The 26,249-nt window shown below is 35.7% G+C and overlaps 1 protein-coding gene across 1 annotated transcript; it reads right to left on the minus strand.

The window, feature by feature from the left end:
- Positions 1 to 4,685: 4,685 nt before the first annotated feature.
- On the minus strand, positions 4,686 to 25,673 carry LOC144968853 (ATP synthase subunit O, mitochondrial-like). The gene is made up of 8 exons (XM_078907605.1): positions 25,600 to 25,673; positions 16,180 to 16,227; positions 14,939 to 15,049; positions 14,384 to 14,456; positions 13,814 to 13,873; positions 9,507 to 9,619; positions 8,024 to 8,110; positions 4,686 to 5,062 (listed from the first exon to the last, which is right to left on the minus strand). Exons 1-8 carry the CDS (start codon positions 25,624 to 25,626, stop codon positions 4,949 to 4,951), a joined length of 633 nt encoding a protein of 210 aa, XP_078763731.1. The 5' UTR covers positions 25,627 to 25,673; the 3' UTR covers positions 4,686 to 4,948.
- Between the last annotated feature and the right edge of the window lie 576 nt (positions 25,674 to 26,249).

The following is a 26,249-nucleotide window of genomic DNA, read 5'->3' on the forward strand; positions in this document are numbered from 1 at the left end:
CATCATAGGTATATGATTCAAGGGTGATGCTCCCATCCAACCACCCGCAACCCATGGGATGAATAAAAATAAAAAAATAAAATTCCTTTTATTCAACCCATGGGATGAATAAAAGGAATTTTATTTTTTATTTTCAAATAATATACAATCGAGAGATTATCTAATATAGGGGGAGATAAAAGATAAGAAGGGTGTAGGCTGGTGCAAGACTTGGTGTAAAAATCAAATTATCTCTCTTTCAGTCTCCCTCTCAGCAAAGACCCAAGACCAATAAATGGTCTCTTTCCAAACCAATGGCAATTTAGTTAGTTTCTAATATTTAACAACGCTTGAAATATTATTGCGTTGTTCCAGCATTAAAAAAAAAAGAAGAGGAATATAGTAAGTATTGGTTCACAACAGAAAAGGGCAGCCCGATAGATTTAGATTTCTTTGTCTGCAACGTTTTTGAGTCACAGATGCCTAAGTAAAAAGGAAGAGAAAGGAGCATGATTACAAGTAGTGACAATCCACCCCTGCACCATGCAGAGCGTCTGGTGGAACAATTGCATCATTATGCAGAGATCCCATGACTATTCATGAGTGCGAAAAAGAATTTTCAGATTGGATTGGGTAAAGTGGGGGTCATGATTGCTCAGTTGGCAGAGCACTTATTTCGCACGCAAAAGGATAGAGATCGATCCCAGATGAAGTCAAGATTCTTTCTAACTTCCCCCCCCCCTTCTTTCAGTTCAGTGATTGGATAGCTGGGTCTGAAAGATCTGGTGGGCAGTACTTTGCAAATTACTAGCATCCTAGTTAACGAGTAGCACGCAATAGCTATTGTCCCTTTCACGCTATAGAAACTGGGATAAACTCCGACTCAATGGACCTAATGGCTCTGAAGCACTACTTTGGCTTAATTGTCATAATGCAGTTTGACCACCAAGAGCTGCCGTTCAGCCCCCAGTCACCCAAAAGTCTTACAACTTACACTGACAGATTAAGGCCAACGTGCCACATGAAAAAAAACATCAGATATGTAAGAGGGTTGAATGTAGAAGTAGAATCAAATGATAGGCTGTATGGATCCTTTTCTCCTCACACGGGGCAGGCTTGATTTTTCACCACCATGTGGAAATCCCAACTCAAAGTTTACAGTTGCATTAATCTGTTTAATCTTAAGGATTTTTACAAAACTTGTGACAATTTTCAGTCATTTCAGTACCAGTGAAATGAAAGATTGTGTAAGTCAAAATATATGGATCAACTGAACAACAACAAAAAATTACGCCCTTCCACAATGGCACCAACACCGTTGCCTTGGCATTCCATGAAAGAATATAGATAATCCATCAAAAAAGATGTCTGATGTCACAGGAATCACCAAAATGGGCAAATTGGGGGTTAATAATCTTGTCCAAGGAAAATAAAATGAAAGTGTCTGAAGCAGTGCTCGACCCGTGACCTTTCGGGCCATACTGCAATGCCTAAAACCACTCAGCCACTTCAGCCCCCCGCCCGCCCCCAACCTTTCAACCTAATTAAGCGAATTTAAAATAAACAAAGAGGCTAACAGAGATCCGAAGTAAATCCAAGGGCAGTATATCCTTGTAGCAGGGCTAAAAAGTCCCACACTGACTGCAACAAGATCGCCAAAAGTGATACACTCAAATGGTTAGAATGAAAATGTTGCTGCTTGAAGCTCGCAGGAAAAAATAAGGATAAATATTGAATTGTAAACTTCAATTCATTACACAAAGACAGATACTGTGGACATTTCGGGTTACCCTTTTATCAACAAAACAGGATGAATGAAACAACAGACGAATGAGATCATGTGATTGTGATAGTGGTGTTGTTAAGGTGAATAAACAAAACATTGATGGGGTAGGGAATAGTATGCTCCTTGGTAAGGGAACATGAATTAAAATAGAGCAATAGATATTTATAAAAGGTGCACAAGTCAAAAAAGGGACGCGGGGAAGAACTGTGCAGTGCTGTGTAGAAAGTGAAACAAAATAAAATGGAACAACACCAGACTGAAATATCACTAAACTATCGCCTCCGAGGTGTTTCTGACTTCTCTATTTCTCAGGTTTATGTTATTTCATTCATCGTTGGAGTAAATATTGTCAAGATTAATTCACATTCACTCTATTTCTTAAGGATTGCTGTGCATTCGTCATGCTTCTGGATTATTATCACCGCTATATTGGATTTATTGCACAGATATATTTTACACCTATTTCTATTCTACCCGCAATTTCCCTATTTTTTTGCGCAATGTTTTTGTTTATTCACATTAACAACGATACCATCTTTATCTCATTCGTCTGTAGTGTTTTTTTGGTTTGTTTTTAAGGGTCTTATGGCGCTTGCAACACATTTAGGTCATACCAGCGCCAGTAAAAAAGAAGAAAATTGGATACTGAAAAGATTCTAGATATACAATAAAAATACTTGAAGAAAAAGGTAAGACAAAGGGGAGTGGTTCAAACAGGGAACAGATGTAGATTCCAAGAGCACACAATCAATGTACTTGGTTTGAGATCACCTAAATGTCTCACCCATACACCAGCACAAGATCCCACTAAGAGGAATACAAAATGCTTACATTATACATTCAAAATAACAATACGTAACAGAGAGATGATTTACAAGGAAAAAAAATCTCCCAAACAATAACTATGCATTTGACTGTTTCCTCTCCCAGCCAAGCACTACAGCCAGGGCCAGGGCAAAACCAAGTAACCTCATTCCAATATAAAGACAGAAAGCAAATTGGAAAACAGATATACGGGGATAGAAGACACAGTAAGTGCCACCCTGCCCACTATAGGAGGCCATAACCCCGCCCAGTCGTCTGTAGTGTTTCATTCATTCATCCTGTTTTGTTGATAAAGGGAAAACCTGAAACATCAACAGTATCTGTCTTCATCTTATAAATTGAAGCTTACAATTCAATATTTATTGTTATTTTTTCAAATGGTTACAAAAATATTATATTGGAGACCCCAACAATGAAAAAATATATAATATAAAGAGAGATGATTTACTATGGAAAATATATAAGCACCCATAAAAAGAGATCCAGCTGGTTTTATCCCTTCCAACAAAACATCCCGACAGAGCCCAGGAGAAACAATAAGGTGTCATTCCAGAACAAGGATACAAAGCAACATGGAAAAGACAACCAATATATAGGGGGAAAGAGAAACTAGCAAGGTTGTGAGGTGGAGTGGATCTCGATGTACATAATTCAGTTTCTGTATACCCTATAATATGACTGAACTACCTAATGAAGTACAATCCATCCTGGATAATCACAACACCTTGGGGCCAGTGAAAATGTTGCAATTAACCGAAGTTGAGTGTTCAGTCCACGACTGCAACATTTATATGGAAAACCCAACCCAGTTATTGTAACATTGTTCTAAATCCACCAGACTGAGCAATTTGATTGAAACAAAAACCACAAGGCAGCCCTCTATAGATTTGACAAGCAAAAGCTGCATTGATGCAAGCTAACATCTCATTCAGATTGGATTAACTTTCACTCTTTTGTTCTCCACATGTGTAAGAGTCAAAGACAGTAAGCTCTTGTCAAACCCATTGGTCACAATGCACAGTTGTCAATCCCACAATAAAGGATATCGCTCAGTCTGTCCTTTACTACAGCCATTGTCTACCAGTTGTCTAGACTATGCCCATCCCCCTTGCCTACTATCTTATGGTCGAGTCACAGATGACAGCACAAATCCATACTGCAATGCCCCACCCTCTTTGTTTCTAATAGTGGTGACTCACCACTGTAGCATTAAACACCGCCCATTCTAGATTCTTCAACCTGTCATAATTTCATCCATTAGGACATTTAATCATGAGATTTTGTTTGATTGATTTCTTGAATTTGACACTATTTGAGGTCGATTATTTGTGGTGATTTCCTGCAATTAACCAGTGACTTTTATATAGAATTAATTCCATTTCCCGGGAAATATGCGATTGACTGAAAGTTGTGATAATCCGAGTTATCTGGAGTGGACTGTACTAGCAAAAGAACAGTATGGCCTGAAATATAAATTATGCCATGACAAATACTTGTAAGATAAGATGCTCTACATTTTGATAAGCTTGAGGGGAAAAAAAAAATCACCTCTCGCTAAAAAAAACAAACAACATAAATCAAAATAAAATGGTTCTATGTCTGCTAGCTAGCAGACTCAAATTAGGGTCACGGTAAAATTAAATTCATTCCAGAAAGGCAGAAAACCACATGAAAAGGGGAAAAAACAATACAAAACAAAAATTCAGCAATATCCACCAAACGTGCTCATAGTGCTTTACAAAGGGTCACTGACAAACAGCAACACGTAACAAGTAGAAAAAGACATGACACCTGTTAGGAAATATTACAATTTTTTTTTCCGACAGAGACAACGATGTTAACAGCCAGGTACTCATTTTACACCTGAGTATGGTGATAGAATGTGAGTAAAGAGCCTATTCCAAGGACTCAACTATGCGCCGAGCGAGGCTCGAACCCAGGGCCTTCCGATCTGAAAGCAAGTGTCATACCACGAAACAACATAGCCACACAAGAGAGATATAAAGGATAATAGAGACCCTCCATTAGTCAGTCAAGAGTAGCCCAAAAAATAATCAGTTTCAGAAACAAACATTTGGTAAATGGACTGAAGACATTCGCTTTTTTACATGAAAATTCTTTATTTCTTTCACTCAGTCATATTTCAGATATCTCATCACAATTACAAATCCAAATCTCTTTTCATCCCATACCTGCCTAAGACAAGAAGGCGCTTGACCTTAAATCAAAAATAAACCAACCTTTCTCATCTCAAGTTATTGGCAATAATAACAGCTAAAATCACAATATTCTAAAGTAGATAAGAACCATCCTGTTGTTGGAACTGCTACAATTAATTATGATGACCAAACCACCACCTTAAACGCTTTCCTTGATGAGGTTGGTGTAGGTGTTTATTTTAGAGGCCATGGACATGTCAATGAAACGATCACCAATGGTCACTTTCATACCACCAATGAGGGATGGGTCAACCTAGAGATAAAACAAAGTAGAAAAATCAGTCACTGAAAACAATTCTTTTATATATATATATATATATATATTATATATATTATATATATATATATATATATATATATATATATATATCAGGCCTGTAAATGGTTGGTGAAAAAGTTGTCAGAACTTTTTGAACACGAGAAAATAGACACAACAGGACAAAAATATGGATTAATTAATAAACACAACACAGATATTTAATGTCAATTGACCAGTCAAATCATGTCACTTTCCCCAACTTATTTATAATGAGGTCCTTATTTTATGGTACCAAAAAAAAAAAATAATCCCAATTATTTGAGAGAGTACCCTCTTTTGTGGGCCCAGGTCTGAGTTAGTTGTAAAATGAAAGGAAGAGAACAATTCCTACCCTTATGAAGGATGTGTATCTAGTGCTTGACACGGGAAGCTGCGTATCTTCACTCCTGTTTGTTTGTGTTAAATTTTTACGCTGATTATTTCGCTTATTTGGATTAATTCTTGTAAAAGAAGAAGAAGAAGAAGAAGAAGAAGAAGAAGAAGAAGAAGAAGAAAAGAGAGAAGAGAAGAGAAGGAGAAGGAAGAAGAAGAAAAGAAGAAGAAGAAGAAGAAAGAAGAAAGAGAAGAAGAAGAAAGAAGAAGAAGAAGAAGAAGAAGAAGAAGAAGAAGAAGAAGAAGAAGAAGAAGAAGAAGAAGAAGAAGAAGAAGAAGAAGAAGAAGAAGAAGAAGAAGAAGAAAAAGAGGTGGTGCGGTCGTGTGAGAGCTTTCGAAGAAAAATAATTATTTCGCATTATTTTTCCCCCGTCTCACATCCAGACGGAAAGAATAAATCAAAGAGAAAAAAAAAAGAGGAACGTTGAAATGCATGTGTGTCGGTAGCAAAACAGAGAGAAATGCTCCGGTCTGGTCGACACACTTCTGTGCATGTTAGTTATTTACTGACTAGGTGTGTGTTCGATGACTCGCACGAACTTCGCGACCCTGACCCTCAGGCTGTGGCACAGTAGCCAGGCAGTGAATACATCCACGTCTAACGAAGCGTGTAGGTGGCATGATAATATAGCTCACTGATAGATCGTCTAGTTTTGTTTTGTCTTAGAGAGAGAGAGAGAGAGAGAGAGAGAGAGAGAGAGAGAGAGAGAGAGAGAGAGAGAGAGAGAGAGAGAGAGAGAGAGAGGAGAGAGAGAGATAGAGAGAGAGAGCGCGTGTGTGAATTTACTGTGAGGAAAAGAGAAATTGGACGAGTCTAAGGGGACAAAGATTGTTAAAAAGTTGAATTTTCAACTGATTAGTAAGACAAAATGCTAAAGCCGACAAGCTTAACTTTTCGTAACAATGAAAAAAAGTACCAAAAAATAAGCGAGAGACGTGGGTCTTCAGACTTTCGCGCCAGAGGATAGTCATACGTGGCCAAAATTGGACAAATGTAAAATTTTATTTCTTTAATTAAATCTTTTTTTTCTTTCTCAGTGATGTCACTTGTCAAGTGATGGGGGGTAAAATATGGTTGTCTCCTCTTCTCACTCATTGAATCGCAAATTGAGATTGATGTTTTGTAATGACACATGAAAAGTACATCATATTCGGATGAAATTTAAAACAGAAATAGATGAAATGTACATATATAACCTTATCAAAGGCAGAGAGAGAGAGAGAGAGAGAGAGAGAGAGAGAGAGAGAGAGAGAGAGAGAGAGAGAGAGAGAGAGATTTGTACCTCCCCTTCCCCTTCAACCATCAACTAGCTAATCAAAGAACACCACTGGTCGTCTGTGTCATTTGTGACATCTGGTGCCATTCAGTCAGGCCCGACGTCATAAAAACGGGACCGTCACTAAATTTCACGCCCTATTGCACAGGTGTCAAAATATGACATAAGACATAATGATGATTTTGTGTTTTTGAGGGAAATGTTTGACACTGCAAATTCAGCGGAAAATTTGTAAGAAATTCTCAAAACCACTGTTCATTTATCAAAAAAAAAATTTTTTGAAGGAGGAATTGTGATGGGGATGGGCGGAGATAAACTACCATTTAGCCCAAATAATCAACCGGTGGTGACAGCCCAAATTATTCACCCGGCCAAAAAGTTCTGGCTCAAATCTCGATCGCGATTTTTTTCTTCTTTAAAAAAAAATTATATTTTTTTGAATAGTGACGACGAACAAAAACCGGAGGTTCCGGATTAAAACCGGCTGGTGGTAAAAAAAAACCGGATTTCCGGCTAAAACCGGAGAAGTAGCATCCCTGGCAAAATCTCTGCTCTTTGATAGTTTTAGAAATATTTATACCTCTTTACTAATTGTGTGCCAACTGTCAGATATATTTATTGATAAAAAATGTCGTAATGAATTCTTTAAAATAGCATACACGAAATTACATAGTCCCATATTTTGCCTTGAATTCTCGCCACTTCGGGATCGAAACGAGGTCAAAAGATTTCTGAGACATCGTCATTGCTACACTATGTGATCTCTAAAATATGAATGACAATTTTAAGTAACTTGATTATAGCTTGTCTTAAATATCTGCTTATCAGTGAAATGAGCCTTATTGGCTACATAAAGGCATGTTCATTTTTAGGTATTTTATGAGACTTGGAATATCTCTAGGTCATTTCAGCCCCAGTGAAAAGATAAAAGATGATCAACAGCCAAAACATTTTAGATCTAGGTTGTTTTTTTTTTTAATTTTATTTTTATTTTTGGGGGGGGGGGGGGGGGGGGGGGGGGGGGGGTATTTTGCAGTTAGGAACACCAATGATAAATAAAGATAAAGGGGAGTATGCGGCATTTGGTGCCTCCCTAACAGATAAGCATTACATAGGATTCGTATACCGCAAAACTTCCAATAATGCCAACGTTTACTATTGCGAATCCTGTGACCAGCACAGACTGTAAATATATGTCAAAAATGATTTGTTATACTGTTTTGTCTTTTTTCTTACTTATTCCTACCTCCATAGATAACTGCAATGTTTGTCCCTTCTTGAGAAAACCCTTGATGGCTGCTTGAAGCTCCTTGGAACTGGCGTCATCCAAGGGCTGGAATATAGAATAGAACTATTTATTCTCAATGAATGCCATTTTCTGAATAATCATCTCATGACAGGCTATACACATGATTTACTCTACGTAGTTTTTTTTTTTTTTCTTTTACATCTACAGATACAACGATTATCCTATGAGTTGCTTGTGTATTGAAAGGGCCATACAAATGCATTTATTATAAATTATTATTATAATTATCATCATCATCGTCATTATTATTAATATTACCATAATTTTTATCACCATCATTATTGTTATTATTAACTATTGTGCAAAGTTATTTTGAAATATAACAATAAATAATGATATTTTTCTTCGTAAAATGAATAAGAAATAATATTCTAACAACACACAAGTGCTACTCAAAATGTGGAGTATTGTTTGCATTACTGCTTCTTCTTGAAAGAGATTACCACAACAGAAAACTTTTAGACCACACAAATTACCCTCCTGCAACTGTGATTTCATTTTAATTCTTTTATAAATACCTCAAAATGGTAAGAGGCATATTTAGACATATTTTAAACAGTGAATGCAAAAAGTGAAATATGTGTACCTTCGCATAATTCTTTGCTACTTGATTTTTTGACATGTCTCAGCCATGAACTTTACCAAGTAATTGTCACAAACAGCAGTTTAAAAGCTGTTTTTAATTTTCTTTAAACAGTTTCAAAACAATAGGGCACTAATGACATAAGAATACAAATGTGTCAAAGTTCATTTTTTTAATTTTTAAAAAATTTCACCCAGTATATTTAATTAATCAATTATTTTTAAAATACAATACTGTTATGAGTGAAATTATTCCTTTGGTAATGTACTTCTTTTAATAATATAAAAAAAAACAAAAACAAACTGAAGTGGCTTGGATTGCATTTTTTTTCTCTCTAGAAATGTTTTTCTGTAATTGTCTGTGTTCGATGACTGATTTCTCAAAGACCATTGACTTACTTGTACAGATGTTATTTATTTTACATGGATTTTTATGTTTATTTTTAAATTAATTTATTTTCTCCCAGAAATGTTTTTCTGTCTTTGTATGTGCTTGATGACTTATTTTTCAATGTTAGTGACCGTTGACTTATTTCAATATATTATGTTATTTATTTCGTTTCCTGAAAAATGATTTGCATGTGTTTATATATTATTAAGGTCAAGTTATAGTTATTTATTTATTCACTTATTTTTCTATTTATTTTTTCTGTCTAGTTATTGATGTTGTTCATATTTATTTATTTATCTATTTAATTTTTTTGGTAGTTTCCTTTTACCTGTATTCATTTAAAATCATATGTAAATGCATGGCTCATATTGGCATTTGCCTAAAACAAGCCTTTGAACCGACATAACATTTTTAAAAAGGGATAGAAATAAATAAGCAGTTTTGTACCTTAGCAGTAATGATGGTGCATGGGACTTCTCCTCGATGAGCACTCATCAATTTCATGAAGGAACTCAACACAGCCTCTGTTTTGTTGATGCGGCCATTTTCAGCCATAGCAGCTGTTGATGAGAAAAGAAATTAATAACGTAGTGTTTTTATGCACCTCCGTTGACGGTGTGTATCTTAACGGATCGTTTTTATACACCTCCGTCACGCATGCGCATCCCACCCAATTTCATCAGCGATATTGTGTTTCTGTATTTGGACATGGCGAAAGTTATATTGTGACATCTGTAGGATGTTTCTGCTAATAAATTTATATAAAAATAATAATTTAAAAAATCGAAATATAAAACCAGAAAATAGTAGTTGCATTGAAGGTAAAATAATGATTTAGAAAGACCTTATTAAATGTGATGAACAGTTAGATGGCTCCATAGCAGAGTGGACAAGCTGTCAGACTCTAACCTTGAAAGTACCGGGTTCGATTCCCATTGTAGACAATTTTTTTTTATTTTATTTACTTTATTTTTGTTTGCTTTTTTTTCAAATATTTTTTATCATGTTGTTAAAAAAACTTCGATTTTAATTTTCTAAAATTATTTATTTATTTGAGATCAGTATTTGTGTGCCATGTTTCTTTTTACTTTTGATTTTTTAAATTATTGTTATTATTCTTTAATTTATTATAATTGCATAAACGTACATCGGTAATCACTAAGCAGCGTGCTGAACTACAAAATAAAACTATTCAAACCTCATGGACGTATGTAGCAACATTTTCATTAATTTACCATCACCGCCAACGTGCATAAAAACGGTGTGTTTTTGTACACCTCCAATGGAAGTGCATAAAAACGGTGCATTTTTGTACACCTCCAACGGAGGTGCATAAAAACGCCACTAATTAATAATCACCCAACTATTGGCATTTGCCTAAAATAAACCTTTGAATTGACATAACATTTTTAAAAAGGGATAGAAATTACATTACATTAAAATTAAATTACATTAATAATAATGTAACACGCCTAACCGGCGAGCTGTGATGTCGTGTTCTCCTGTTTATATCTGGACTTTTAATGATTATTTTGTGTCTTTTTACATAAATTTTATATGTTCAATTTATGAACTTTGTGAGGTTTTTTACAAGTAAGTGTTAAAGATTTTTGCATGGATTCCCGAAATTTTCTAAATTTTTACAACTTTTACATGACTACACACCCAAAAATTTTAATCACGGTGCTTTCTCTGTTGTCCACGTTTTACTGCCTTTTAAATGTCACTACGACCAATGCTTTTACAAGCTATTTTAACCTGAGCCAACATCACCGTGGCAGTCGTCGAAGATAAAAACAAATCACCACAATTTATGGTCATCGATCGTTGCGTAACAACTTTGAACCCCGCCCTCCACAGACAATAACACTTATAAACTCTGATCAGCTCAATGCACATCCTGCTCAATTAACAAACAATTCGAATTGAACGTTGGACTCATAAACACACAGTCTTGCCGCAATAAAACTATTGAAATTAAAAATCTAATCAACAACCACAACAATCAATGAACTTGCGCCACCTGGATTTAAAAGTTGCTCTTTTCCGCGCAAAGAACGCATAGGAGGAGGTATTGTGATTGTTCATAAAAACACTTTAATTCCTGAGATTAAGTGCATAACAACATCCCATATCAAAAAAACATTTGAATCAGTTGAAATATCCGTAATATGTCATGAAAGAACAACAAAAATTATCGCATTATACAGACTCACAACTCAAAAAATAAGATCAGCACATCTGATTTCATCTACGAATTCAACGAAATGGTAACTATGTATGCCATTGAAAACAATGGATTTGTCATTTTGGGTGACTTTAATATCCATTTTGATCGCAAAACTACAGAACTGAGAAAATAAAATCAATTTTTGATGAGCATAATCTGACATAGCATTTTCATGAGACCACCCACCGACAAGGCCACATTTTGGACTGGGTAATAACCAAACAAAACATTACCCCAACAACAGTAGTCGTTGACGACAATGCGTTTCTGATCATTGGTCCATCTATTTTAGTATTCCTATAGTATCAAAGAAACATGCCAAAATGAGGCGAAAAATCACATCTAGAAACCTCCAAGAAATAAACCTAGATGATTTCAAAAACGATTTATCATAAGAACTATCAAAGCATCCAAACATGACTACGGACATTCCACGAGAGCTCAAAGGTCATTATGAACCAGTTTGCTCCATCGACAGAAAGAAAGACTCGTAAAAGAGAGAAAACCCGTCTCCATGGTACTCAGCAGCTGTCAGAATCGAAAAAAATAAAAAACGCAAGGATGAATGTAAATGGAAGAAGACCAAACTACAGGTCCACAAAGAAATATACACATCCTACAAAAAGAAATATAAGAAAACGATATTTAAAGCAAAGGGAGAATTTTTTAGAAGCAAATTAAACGAAGTCTAAGATTCAAAGCAATTTTTCCGCCTTACAAAGACCCTTTTGAGAAATAATAATACACCTGCAATTCCATCCCACAACGATGACAAATTGCAACATCAATCGAAGAATGTGAACAATGCATAAACAACATACAGACTTGGATGTGTAGAAATCGTCTCAAACTAAATGGAGACAAGACTGAAGTTCTTGCTATCGGAAGCAAAAACAACATCAAAAAAATTGAAAACTCCACGATCACAATCGACACCAACAAAATAAATCTTGTATACAACATAAAAAATCTAGGTACCATTCTGGACTCGGAGCTGCACATGAAAGATCAAGTGAAAGGCCTTAAAAGAAAACTAGAATTTGAATTGAAAAAGACCAGCTCCATCAGGGACTTTATTACCCAACAAGCGTGCCATCAGCTAGTAACTTCTATTTTATTCTCAAAATTTGGACTACTGTTATGCTTTACGACGTCAGAAAACATCAAGAGCCTGCAAGGAGTTCAAAACAATGCTGCACGCCTTATCATGAGAAAAAAAGCGACGTGATGAAGCAATACCCCTACTCTTCAACCTTCACTGATTACCAGTGCGTGAGGCATCGATTACAAAGCAGCCACTTGCGTTTACAAATGCCTCAACAATCATGCCCCAAATTACCTCTAGGAACTGTGCACAGTTTATAAACCAACTTGGACACTGTGGTCGACATCAAACGACATGCTTGAAATACCCAGGAGCAAATTAAAGGCTGGAGAAATATCTTTCTCCCACTTTGCTCATCTTACTTGGAATGAACTCCCTGCTCAATTAAGAAGATCCCCAGCTCTGAACATTTTAAAAAATCGGTTAAAAACATACTACTTTAAAAAAGACTATGGTTTGTAATCAATTGTAAATGCTTCTTGCATACTTGTCATGAATGTGTTGTGTTGCAAGTGTGTTTATGTGGTACGTATGGATGTGGATGAGTGTGTGTGGTATTTGGCGTGTTTAAGACAGTGGGTGATGGGACAGGGTGGCGGTTAGTGTGTATTTTTCTCCTTCGATATGACAATTTTATTTGTAATGCACCCAGAGCCTCCAACCAGGGGGATAGCTTGCGCAATATAAATGTGCATTATTATTATTATTATTAACTATATATTGTCCTGATATTTTGTTCTCTTCAACTCCATAAATTAATAACCTCAGACAGGACTGTAAGAAAAGGTTTAAATTACAATGTTAACTATTATCACTTTTACTTCCTATAATGTGCATTACAGAAAGAAAAAAAACCCCCAAAGAACAGGACTTAGTAAATGGGCATTTCATGTGATGTTAGGGTTGCCCCAATGCAATTATTTCTAATAAATTTTCTTAAAAGGAAAACAGTTAGGAAACCATGGATACTGTGTAAAAACTATTAGCAATAAAACGATTTACTTTTCTTTTAACTATCTTTGTTGATATCATACGTCATTTAGTTGGTTTATGCAAAACAGAAAGGTTATAATTATAAGTGTGCTAATATTGAAATTGTTGGCATCATGTGTAAGTTTTTATTATTCATCATTTAATCACTCATGATTTAGTGTCCAACTGTGTGATAAGTTCTCAAGACAAGGACACACACAAAAAAAAAAAAAAAGGAATGTTTGGCATTTAGGTCAAGACAAGCCTGAATTGCCTGAATTCGTAAAGTGTCATTAAAGTGTTCTTTTTGGACAGACAACGCTTCAACCGGCCATGTACTCTATTTAGACCAGAATATGAATGTGAATTATGCGACTAGAGTGAGACTCGAACCAGGTTTCTACTGGTCAAAAGGTGTGTATCATACCACAAACAAAGAATACTTACAGAATAAATTTACAGTGAGGTCAGAAAATTTCTTTTGTTTCATTAGACTTTCAACTGCGGCTGAAGAACGAGGGAAAAAAAAAAAAAATGTTTCAAGTAAATGTAAAGTGTCAAATAAAATATTTAAAAAATAAATTTAAAAAAAAAAATATCATATATACATGAATTTACAATAGAAAAATAAAAAATAAAGTTTCTTCAAAGACAGAGTTTACCGACGTTGGATAAATTTGTGATCAATCATCTCAAAATGGTATTATGCCAAAATGACCATGAGGAGAGTGAGTTTTATTTCAATAAATTTCAATTTCATAATCCTGATCATTATACCTAAAACTCAATTTTCTTTATCTTCTTCATCCCAATAAAATACTAAATTTACACGATGAGTTAACAAATAAGAAAACAATGCTTTGCCCTTTTTTTCATAACTAATTCAGTTGTTTTTGTTAATGCACAAGCATTTAAAAATATTAAACATTGCATCCTAAAAATAATATTCAAATGAAAAATTGCTCTTGTTTTTATTTGTTTTCATCTTCATTTTTTCAAAGACAAATGGATGCAAACCTTTCTTTTCCAGTCTTTTCTGTGAAGGGTCAGTCAAAAACTCAACAAGTTTTCTGTCTTTCTGGAGTTGACTCTGTATAATTGTGAAAAAAAAAAAATGAAAACCATCAAATTAAAAAATAGGATGATTAATAAGAAAATATCATATTGGAAAAGGGACAAATGCAAGTTTCTATATATAACAAACCATCTAGTTTAAATTACATGGACAAATCTAAACGCTTAGTAAATTGGAAAATATTTCTATCTCTTATTATGCCATTTTGAATAGCCTACCTCTAATGTTAAAAAGTTAAAAAATAGATCACTTGAAGATTAATCCGTACAAAAGAAATGCTGACCTTGAATAATGTTCAAGTCAAGACTTGAGAAGTTATATATAAAGGGAACATATTATTACTAAACAATCAAATAAACTCCCCCCATTAAGTTTTCCAAATATATATAAGTATCATGAGATTATCAAAACAGTTATGTCTTGTTACTCTTTAAAACATGATGGCATGCAAACATGCTTGATTTTAATGCTTTATGAAAAATTAACTTTCATCTCACCTGAAAGGATGACAGCTCTTTCTCAACATTTTCCAGTTGCTTCTGCTTGGAAGCAGCGGAGTACAAGGCAGATGCATAGCGACCTTCAACCCCAAATATTTGGATAGGAGCCTTGAATGGAAAGAAAAAAAAAATAATAATAGATATTTAACTATAAAAAATACATATTATGTGATTAATAATAATAATACAGAGGTCTCCATTTATAAGTACAGAACTTGGGAATCAAGCAGAGCATACTTATAGCCGGATGATGCAATAAGCGGATTCAGATTTTTTGTTGCTAAGCCTGTGTTCAATATTCATATTTCAGTCTTTTAAAAAAAGTCTTCTGAGTTTCAAAATAACAGGATGCAATAGTTGCAGCCTTGGAATTGTCATTAGCCCATTAATAAAAATTCTTTTTGTTTTTAGTTTAAAAAAATACCGTTTGGAATTTTTTAATTAGGGTAAACAAACCCTTTCTTTTCTGCCACAATATGCTACAACATTATGCCATAGGAGGAGTAAAGAAGCTTGTGATTGGAAATTGTTTGTTTTTGGATTCGATGCATCTGTTTATGTCATCCTCTATTTCTATCAACTGTTCTAGGCCATTAAGTCTGATGGTTCTAATTACTTATTTAACCTCTGGTGTTATTGGTGCAGACTGCAGAAATGGAACAAAAAATAGACTTGTCAACAGAAGCAAGCCTGAAATCAAGAAAGTCACAACGGTGCAAACCTTGACTTCATACCTCAATATTATAAGCACACTCTGTAAATAAACTTTGTCATCAAAATTAATGTCATGATTGATGATTAACTAATTATGACCACATCTGGGTACAGTCATGTTACTCAAAGTCAAAGTAACTTAGATCTAAAGGAAAATCTTTTCTAACAACATAGCACAATATTCAAACAAAATCAGGACAAAAAAAAATTACATATATTCTGATAGTACAGGCAACAATCCTTTCACAGTCCGAAATAGCTGAGTCAGTGTGAAAAGGACAAAACAGAATTTCTTCTAAACCCTTCTTCTACGTATATCTTTATCAGTTCCACCCTCTGCCCACAATGCTCCCCACCATGTTTGTGCATGCACATAATTTGAGTTTGAGTTCGAATAGCCAAGGGAGACTATTCAGACTTGAGTTGTTACTCGTTACCACAATCTGAGATCAAAACAATATATGCCACTTTACAGATTATGGAGCGTAACTGTATAGGTGTGTGTTCTGCTATATATTAGTTACCTGAACAAGCTGTCCAGCTCGAGCTGCGCTTGAGCTGAATTGGCGAATCTGATGGAAGAGAAAGAAGAAAAAAAGATATTACTACTGTTACCCAATAGGAAGCGTCAATTGCCAAGGACTGTGCCAGTTGGTAAATTATCAACTATCTACTATTAGCAATTCAACAATTATATTCCCAACCTACAACGATCTACTAAGGACGAGGAAGAAAGTGAATATCTGTCTTAAGATTCTGAGGACAGATCTTTGTTTTCTTCCTCGTCATTCGTCGATTGTTGTAGATTGGGAAAATAATTGTTAACTTGCAATTATCTGCCACGGAATGATGTCAATAATATCAATAATATTATTCTCTAATGCACTCTCTCTTACACACACAAACATATTCTTTCTTTATCTCTTTCACTTTCTCTTGCATTTCTTCTTTTTGCCTCGGATTGCACCAGTTGGTAATTGGTAAATCGTGACAGAGTATAGAGTGATCTGTTGATATTAGTACTCTCATTTTCTCTTTCTCTCTCTCATATTCTCAGATTTTCACCTCCTCTCTGTCTCTCTTTCATTTACTCTCATTCTCTCCTTTTCTTCTCTCTCTCTCTCATATTTCCTCTGTCACTAGCCATGCCAGTTGGTAAATTGTCAACTATTTACTATTAACTGCCATGGACTGATGTTGTTGCACAGATCTTTTATGTGAATTGGTCCTTATGAGGATGTGCAGTATATTTTCCTTTAAAACAAAGGAAATCCTACTTTTGTTTTTTAGTCTGTCGGGCATTATCAATACTTGGCAGGGATTTGCCAATTCGTTATTCTGTTTTTCCCCTGCTGAATCGGAAGTTTGGATTCGATAACATTAGTAATCTTTGTTTTAATATGAATCTAACTCCTATTGGAATTCGTGAATTATAAAAAGAAATTTTAAATGCCAATGAGTGTACACTCAAACCTTTCCACAATTGACAACGAATGAATGATTGCAAGAAAGTTACAAGATTTGAATGCACGTAAATCATGGCTCAACTGAACTCACCACATGTACCTAAAGCAATTGACACACTTCCTACCCAATCCCTGGGCTCCCTGAAATTCGACATGTGATGGATTAAGCAGAAGACGTACCTTCTACAGTTTCAATTCAATGCGCCAGTAACCAACTAATTTTTTCTATGCAAAAGTCAAAGTCCCATTTCAACCAGTTGTCAGCTTATCGAGAGGATGTCCAGACAGAGGGGGAATTCACAGACACATATTTTGAATTTATGCAATGGTAAAATTTGTGTAGTAGTAAAATAATCCTAATTTTGGAAGCGTCTATCTTACAACTACAACTGTGAAGAGAAATATCTCTTGGCACTGGTAAAGGAGAGAGGTTGCTGTCGCCATCTTGCTTTGTTTACAGAGACCATGGTCAGATGGTTTAAAGTGTTCCAAGGATAAATATTAGCCAATTTTTTTTTCTGTACCTGAATTATTTCTAGCAAACAAAAATATAGCCAATCTTTTAAAAAATGTTGCTATTTATTATTTTAAAACTTAAATCTGCCACATTTGTGATAATTTTTAAAAAATCTTACCTGAAACCTGATATAAATTATAAAGAAGATTGTCAAAGAAAAAAATAATAACCCAACCCTCCCCCCCCCCCCCCCCCCCCCCCCCCCCCCAGATCTCTCTCTCTCTCATTTTCCTCTTTTTGGTAAGTAAGTACCTCTGCCATGCCACGCCTTCCCCCTCCCCACCCTCGACCCCAGAACTGCTATTTACTACAGACAAGGTGGCAAATCTCTGTGTAAACAAAGAAGGTTGACGACTGGGCCTCTCTCCTTTCCCTGTGTAGGGAATATTCACATCACAACGTCAACATAGACGTAGGCTTAGAGTTAGAGATTTAGATTCCACTGTGATTATTCCCAGACAGGGTCTGCCAATAACGAAAATTTGTTATCCCCAGACAGGTGTCTGGGGGGAATAACCAATTTTCGTTATTCCCAGACACTTTTTTGAAACCCCACTCAAATTAAACAATTATCCACATTTAAGAATATGGAATGTTTCGAAATACACATGGAAATAAGTAAAGTTAATAAAATATCAATAAAAACATAAAACTAACCAACAATAAATCAGACGTTACTACATATACACAATATGCCTCGACCTTCATGCGGGTGTCATGGCCGAATGGCTAAGTCGTCTGCCTTGAGAGGCATGTGAGATTCGACGATGTGGGTTCGAATCCTGGTTCCGCCGTCTTCTTTTTATACAGAGTGTTGCAAATGATAGATGTCCCATCCAGCCCCCCCCCCCCCCCCCCCACCTCTTTTTTTTCTTGGAAAATATTTCTCTCTCTCTCTCTTTTTAGTTCCTTTCTAACAAATTGTCATATTCGTCCAAACTCCGATCTCAAAAAGTATATTCTAAAAAGAATAAAAAATTAAAAAGCAAACAAACAGAAATATTCAGAGAGCGACCAAATGGTCAGATAGAGGAGAAAAACAACGATTTGTTCAATTTTAAAAGTAAAACAATTTAAAGAAATTCATGCTCAGAAACGGAACAAGGCCAAACAAAAAAAGAAAAAGAATAGACTCGCTCAAAAAAAAAAAAAAAAAGGGGGGGGGGGGGGGCAGCGATCGGATTCGAATTTGTGCAGCTAAAAGGAGCAAAATGAAAGGTGGTCTAACCCACTGAGCTGTCTATCCACACCGGTATCGATGTATCTTAAAATTCACATCTCTGATTAGAATATGTTCTTGGATCTAGTTTTGTGGATGTGTGATAATAAATTGTATTGTCTTGTAAAAAAAAAAGTGGCGGAACCAGGATTCGAACCCACGTCGATTCTGGTAAAACTTCCAGGGCAGACGACTAAACCATTCGACCATGACAACCACTTTGAAGTCGACGCATATTGTGTATATGTAGTAACAACTGATTTTTTAATGGTTAATTTTATTTTTATAGATATTTTATTAATTTTCCTTATTTCTATGTGCATTTTCATTTGGAAACATTCCATATTCTGGAATGTGGATAATTGTTTAAAAGAGAGGAGTTTCAAATATGTGTCTGGGGATAACAAAATTTCGTTATCCCCAGGTGTCTAGGGATAATCACAGCGTTTCTTTTACTGATACTGATATTGACTCAAAATTTGAGTTGTTGCACGGGTATCTGGGATGAGAACATCTTTTATTGATGGACATGTCTGGGAACAAGAGAATCTCAGATTAATACTGACAGACATGTCTGCAGACCGTGACTGAAACTTGACTGGGCTGTCACTGTCATGACAGTGACAGTCTTAGTCTTGAGTCTGCGAACTTCGGAACTTGACAGTCCCAGCAGGGAAAACCAAATTGGAATTGAAAGACATATTTTGTGTTATTCGTTTATAATTTATACCCGCATGTAACCCTCTCGTGTTCAGATTCTTTTTGGGGGAGTAGATAATGAGTTCCCTATATGGCCATGTCAATCATGTAGACATCCTTTGATGATATAAGCCTTCTCTTTGATATCTGCAGTCGCCTTTTCGTTTTCTACGGTCACTCATGGCTAAACTCCGCCCAGAAAAGATTTCATAGGTCCGTCCATCACCAAATTTCAAACTATTGTTCTCGTGAGTTCTTAAGTTTTTTGACAGAAGAACGATTGGCTACTGAGCATCTTGACCCTTCAACGATTGGTCGTTCTGGCAGCTCACGTGTCAACAGCCGTCAACAATGAATTGAATCATCGTTGAGGCAGTGGAAGACGGCCATGGAATAGTTGCGTCACAATCGCCACATTGATGAATATATTATCCAGGCATGGTTGATAGGTAAAAAAGCCAAATTATGTTCTAGTTACATTTGAAACAAACAAAGTATATCACTGATCTCGTCTCTTTGAGATATAAAGAGTGATATAAAAATCAAGAAAATCGGCCGATAAATAAAAAAGTTGCTAAAAAAAGCTAAAATAAACAAAAGCAATTTTTAAAATCAAATTTATTCGTAAAACAGTCGGTTTTCAACCGATTTTTATGAAACAAAGACCAATGTACTTCTTTTTTTCAAGCTGATTTCAGCAATGTGACTTTCAAATTCCTCAGAATTATATTTTTTACTTTTAGACCTACTCACTCAATGTGTTATATTCCTTGCATAACAATAGCGTAATACATCGACGGAGAGAAGCGTCTTTGTTTCGGCCAGCTGGATAGATAGCCTGTGATTGGTCGAAGACTTTGAGACGCTTGATTCACAATTCTACACGACTGGATGGTGGCGGTCTATCAAAGAGACAAATTTATTTAACGACTAGAGAGGTGGGCCTTTGGCCTACCAACCTCCGCTGCACGCCCAACTCGCTTTGAGCATGCATTCACGTAAAATATTAAGATTTTTTTTAAAAACCTACCTCTGTTTCAAAAACTAGCATCTTTCAACTTTCTAAGAAACATTTTGATTTTTCAGAACTTTAGTTCGTTAAAAAATACCGGCCAATCGGACCCGTTGAGTCGAATTAAAACGAAATATTGTTGTTTACACGGTTCAAAGGAAATGCCGTAAATAAGCTTTCATGTACTTCCTGTGTTGTTTTTACAGTGTCATGTGACCGTTTTGAGAAATTTGTCGTCTGCAAATAATTAGACCGGTGGGGGGTAGATATTTTCGTTGGAGCAGAGAAAAAGTGAGTATTATTTCTTGTACTTGTAGAGAGGCCTGGGGTCCAACAGCAGTCATGCTGATTGAATAAAAGAAAAAAAGGCCTCTTTTATACGCCGCCACCACCACCGTGAGAGTGGAGAGGGGGGGGGGGGGGTTGCATGATGAAGACGAAAGGGAGACGTGTCGCTTGGTGACCTTGGTGACGTAGAGCATGTCACGATGCTGGCAGATGTTCTTAACCCCTTAACAGTGGAACAAATTTTTTGCTTTCAGATAATAGTTTCCTTTTATCTTTATTATTGTTAACGTAGAATACAGCGTTTCCACCAAGAGAGCAGTCAGACTCAGACTTCAATTGTCTATAATCGTTTTGCCGTTACTTGTCTTTTGATGAAAGAAGATTTGGTGTTAGGTCAAAGATCGAATTTCGCCGCTAAAGGTTGAATTGCTACTGGGATTGCTCCCCCCCCCCTCCTTTCTTTTTCTTCTTTTGTTTTTCAACTTAGTATTGTTGATTGCTATTTCCTTTTTTATGATTAGCAAGTGCCGTAGGAGTCTCACAGGATGCAGGAGTACTGCAATTAACCCTTTGCCAGTGATGCTGATTTTTTTTTGTTTTCAAATAAAAGTCTTCATTTATATTATTTTTTAACGCCGAAAAAAACAAAACGTTTCCACCATAAGAGCAGTAAGAATATTGATAAAAAGCGCTTTGAGCACGTTGGGTGGATATTGCCCTATATAACAGCTCAGATTTTTAAATTGTAATTTGTTTTTTATCTTTTGATGAAAACGGTAAGATTTTATTTTTGGTCCAAGTAAGATTGATATTCGCCTTTAAAAGGTTAAGTTGTTTTGTTTTTTCATTTTTGTTTTTTTTTTGTTTTTCGAATGCGGATACGCTGCTTCTTCCTTTTTTTTCCCCCCTCAACTGGCAAGCTATCGCTGTACTTACCCGCATGGCTTGCACACACAAAAGGATACATCTAGGTCACAAAACCTTACATCCAGGTCACAAAATCAGACAACTAGGCCACACATCAAGACATCTCTGTTTCGTTTGTTCCAAGATAGCAAAACAAACCAGACGTCTTGGAGTTCGAAAGAGCTTTCCATAAAATATTTGGTATTTGCAAGACCCCCAGAAACCAATCCCCTATAGATACAGATCTTGTGCACGGTTACTTATGACCTTGATTTCTTTCGTACCCACCCCCAAAATCCCACTTATTGTGTGTTATAGGCAGAACATAATAAATAGCTGGGCTGCCACATGCGTGACTAAATTGGCCAAAGAGAGAATCTATACTTTGGCATTAGACACCCATTACCTGATGTCTTGGTTTTTAATCCTAGCCCAGTGAGAGAGAGAAAACAAAACAATCATACATGTATCTGCAAACAGCAGAACGTTTTCATTTTACATTGAGATGGGAAGGGGAAGGGATAACACTATGACGAGAGAGAGAGAGAGAGAGAGAGAGAGAGGTGGGCGGGGGGATGGGGGGATAGTAAGGGGGAATGGGAAAAGATGAAAGAAACAATGGGTTGCCTGATGACGTAGATCAAAGGATTGTTACAGCGGTGTTCACGGAGCGTACTTCGTGAAATTTTAACCTTTTACAGTGACACTGATTTTTTTCTGCAGATTGCTTATGCGGAATAAATCGTTTCACCAAGAGAGCAGAAGTAAGAGTATATTAAGACTCGGGCTTCAATTAAGACTAAGATCTGGAGTTTGGGGAGTGTAAGATCGAATCTCGCCATTAATGGTTACAGGCCTAGAAGTGATTCAGGAAAATATTTTTCCCTGCTTTTTCCTGGTTTTTTCCAGGCTCTAGGGAAAATTTTAAGGTAGTAATTTTCAAGCATATTCATCAATTCTAGACCAGTTACCACTATATATATATATATATATATATATATATATATATATATATATATATATTATATATATATATATATATATATATATATATATATATATATATATATATATATATAGAGAGAGAGAGAGAGAGAGAGAGAGAGAGAGAGAGAGAGAGAGAGAGAGAATCAGAAAAGAGGGGGAAATTATTGACTCGTAGTACATATTACTATAACAAGCCATCCAGTATCTAAGCCTACACCATCCGTGGGGAAAAAAAAAGGAAAAAAAAAAAAAGAGAGAGAGAGAGAGAGAGAGAGAGAGAGAGATGTGAGTGAAAAAGAGAGTGGCTGAGACTGAGAGAATTATATTGACTCTGGCTATTAATACTTGGACGTATTCCTGTAAAGTCTAGGCCTCCTACAACATGCAAAAAAAATATTTAAAAAAAGAGAGAGACAGATAGAGAGAGAGAGAGAGAGAGAGAGGAGAGAGAGAGAGAGAGAGAGAGGAGAGAGAGAGAGAGAGAGAGAAATGGGGAGAAAAGAGACAATACAAAGAGAAGAGAAATCAATAGAGAGAAAAAGACATTTGAATATTACTATGAGAGAGAAAGTAGCGTCCAAAGACTTGTGGCCTACTTATTGAATTGCACATGAATGAAATAAAGCTAGTTAATCTAGAGACAGACAAAACAAACTTAGTACAAATTACAATGAGTAAACGACCTTAATCTGCCATCTCCAAATAATTGAATAACAAGTCACGAAAATTAATTAAAGTAGCCCAAGGACGTCGACCGTCTTTCTTAGCTTAGCTAACATATTAGCATTCATGACCAAGTCAAAAGCACCAAAAAAAAAACAAAAAAAAACAGACACTCACACTCACACACACACACTACTAAGATGAGGGGAGGGATGTGTGTTTCTAGCACTCTTGTCTTGTCGACAATGATGAGTCGACTGAGTGAATCAAGCGTCTTTAAGTCTTCGACCAATCACAGGCTATCTAACCGAACCGGCTGGTCGAAACAAAGACGCTTCTCACCGTCGATGTATTACGCTATTGTTGTGCAAGTGGCAAGGAATATAACACCTTTTTGAGTAGGCCTAAAAGCTAAAATCTAAAAGTAAAAAATATAATTCTGAGGAATTTGAAAGTCACATTGTTGAAATCGGCTTGAAAAAAGAAGAACATTGGTCCTTGTTTCAGAAAAATCGGTTGAAAACCAACTGTTTTACGAATAAATTCGATTTTAAAAATTGCTTTTGTTTATTTTCGATTTTTTTAGCAACTTTTCTATTTATCGGCCGATTTTCTTGATTTTTATATCATTCTTTATATCTCAATGAGACGAGATCAGTGATATACTTTGTTTGTTTCAAATGTAACTACAACATAATTGTTTTTTTTACTTATCAACCGTGCCTGGATAATTTATTCAACAACTGACGCAACTATCCCATTGCCGTCTTCCAGTGTTTCAGCGATGACTCTAAACCACTATAATTACATCATGCACAGGAAACATGGTAATAGTCTGTGTACTCTACGAATGCGGACCGGACTTTGCTGATTGGGTCGATCGTCATAACATAGGGCCTTGTAGTGTGAGGAAACCATAAGAGGCTGCTGCCATGCTCTAAGCCGATCGTTCGCAGGTTGGGTAATGATTACGCGGAAGAATACATGTTGGGTTGTTGTTCACCTAAATTTTTCTCACGGCTTTTTCCCGGCCCCAGACAATTTTCACCGATTTTCCCGGCTTTTCCCGGTCGGGAAATGTCAAAATAAAGTTCCCGGCTTTTCCCGGTTTTCCCGGCCCACTTCGAGGCCTGTGGTTAAAATTGTTTTGATTTAAAAAAAAAATAACTCACACACATACACACGCACACACACACACAGTCTCGCATCCGCTACGAACTAATTTTGCGCACCAATTTTTACTGATACTGCACTAATGCACCAAATTGCATACCTATCTAGGGACACTTTTTTCCATATCTTTTTCTCAATAAACTTTTTAAAAAACCTTGGGCAGCACCTTGATAACAGACGTAAAACACACACGATTTAGCAAGGAATGAATCATGAAAATATTTAGGATATAATTTCAAACACAACTTTTGAAATTCATCAAGGATTGTCTAGTACCGAATGGTTTTTGATAGAAAACAAATGCATCTTCAAATCTAAACTGCTTTTGACGGTAAGCGGTAAGTTTTTTATTTATTTTTCTGTCCAAACGAATGATTTGTCCTGGTATAGAAGCTAAGTATTGGTAACACTGGCTCACCTCTCTATTTTGTGCTAAAATTACAAAATAATAATTTCGCATCAGAAAAAATAACTCTGAAGTTCCTATCTCTTTATTACAATAAAATTGATACCTCGAATGACAAAATCGGCCTACAAATAAGGGAGTTATAAATTATTCATAATATTTTTTTAAGTTTACAATAATTGTCTTCAAATTCAAAGTCATTTTTCATCACCAATGTCAAAGTCGTAATTTTTTACCGATTTTTACTAAAACAAAGTGCAATGTCAATGATTTTCACCCGCAAATAAAATAGGATCCAAATCGCAATTTCTGAAACATATTTTCTTTTCTATCGGCAAATTTATAAAAATCAAAGCTGAAATTTGAAAGCACCCTGCGGCAGTGACAGGGCCTGTCATTTCCTTCACAACTCACAACGATTGGATTTTACACTGAGGCCAGTCTTGACTACCCCGCCCATGAATATTATACCGTTGTCGGTTTCAAACTTAAAGAGTTAAATAACCCAAACTCTTTAGGTTCTGTCAGCGTATTCAAAAATATAAAAAGGTAAATGGGGCACACACTCCAAACGTATAAGCCTTATACGTTTATAATAAGGCACTTACCAACTGAGTGCACCTGAAAGTCGCCATTGTAAACTTCGGAAGGTCACAATCTTCGATGTCGATCACTCTTTTCATCAAGAACATTCGATATATAATCGATATGTTGCTAAACTAACTGTGCACATTTTAGTTTTAACACTTTTTGTTGCAAACAACACTAGCTTGAGATAAAAATCAACAAATTTTGAATTTATAAAAACTAAATTATGGTAAATGTTATAAGCGTGAATAATAATGAAATATTTATAATAAACATATCATTAGTCTGCACTTACCAAATAAAATCGATATTATAACTAGAAGCCACCAAACATTACTTTAATTTGAAAAGAGGGATGCAATATAAATGTTTCCATTTTTTATTTTGATAGAAAACTCACAGATGCGTGTGGTTTTTACTAGGTTATCAGCATTATAACTATACCCCCACCAGATGAAAATCAGAACAAACCCAATGTTATTTTCCTGGGCCAATTATTCGGGGATTCTCCTTTAATGTAGGTATTGATGAAATGTCTAAAACCACATGATCATTAATTCTCACGTTTTAGAAAGTGCTCTTATTTAGACAAAAGTTTGATCCTTAAAAAATACACCAATAGATTCCTTGGTACACAGAATATTTGCAGGTCGGAACACAACGGAATAAG

This window comes from Berghia stephanieae, chromosome 3, assembly GCF_034508935.2.
Source record: "Berghia stephanieae isolate SIO BIC M18660-M18661 chromosome 3, UCSD_Bste_1.3, whole genome shotgun sequence".
NCBI lineage: Eukaryota > Metazoa > Mollusca > Gastropoda > Nudibranchia > Aeolidiidae > Berghia > Berghia stephanieae.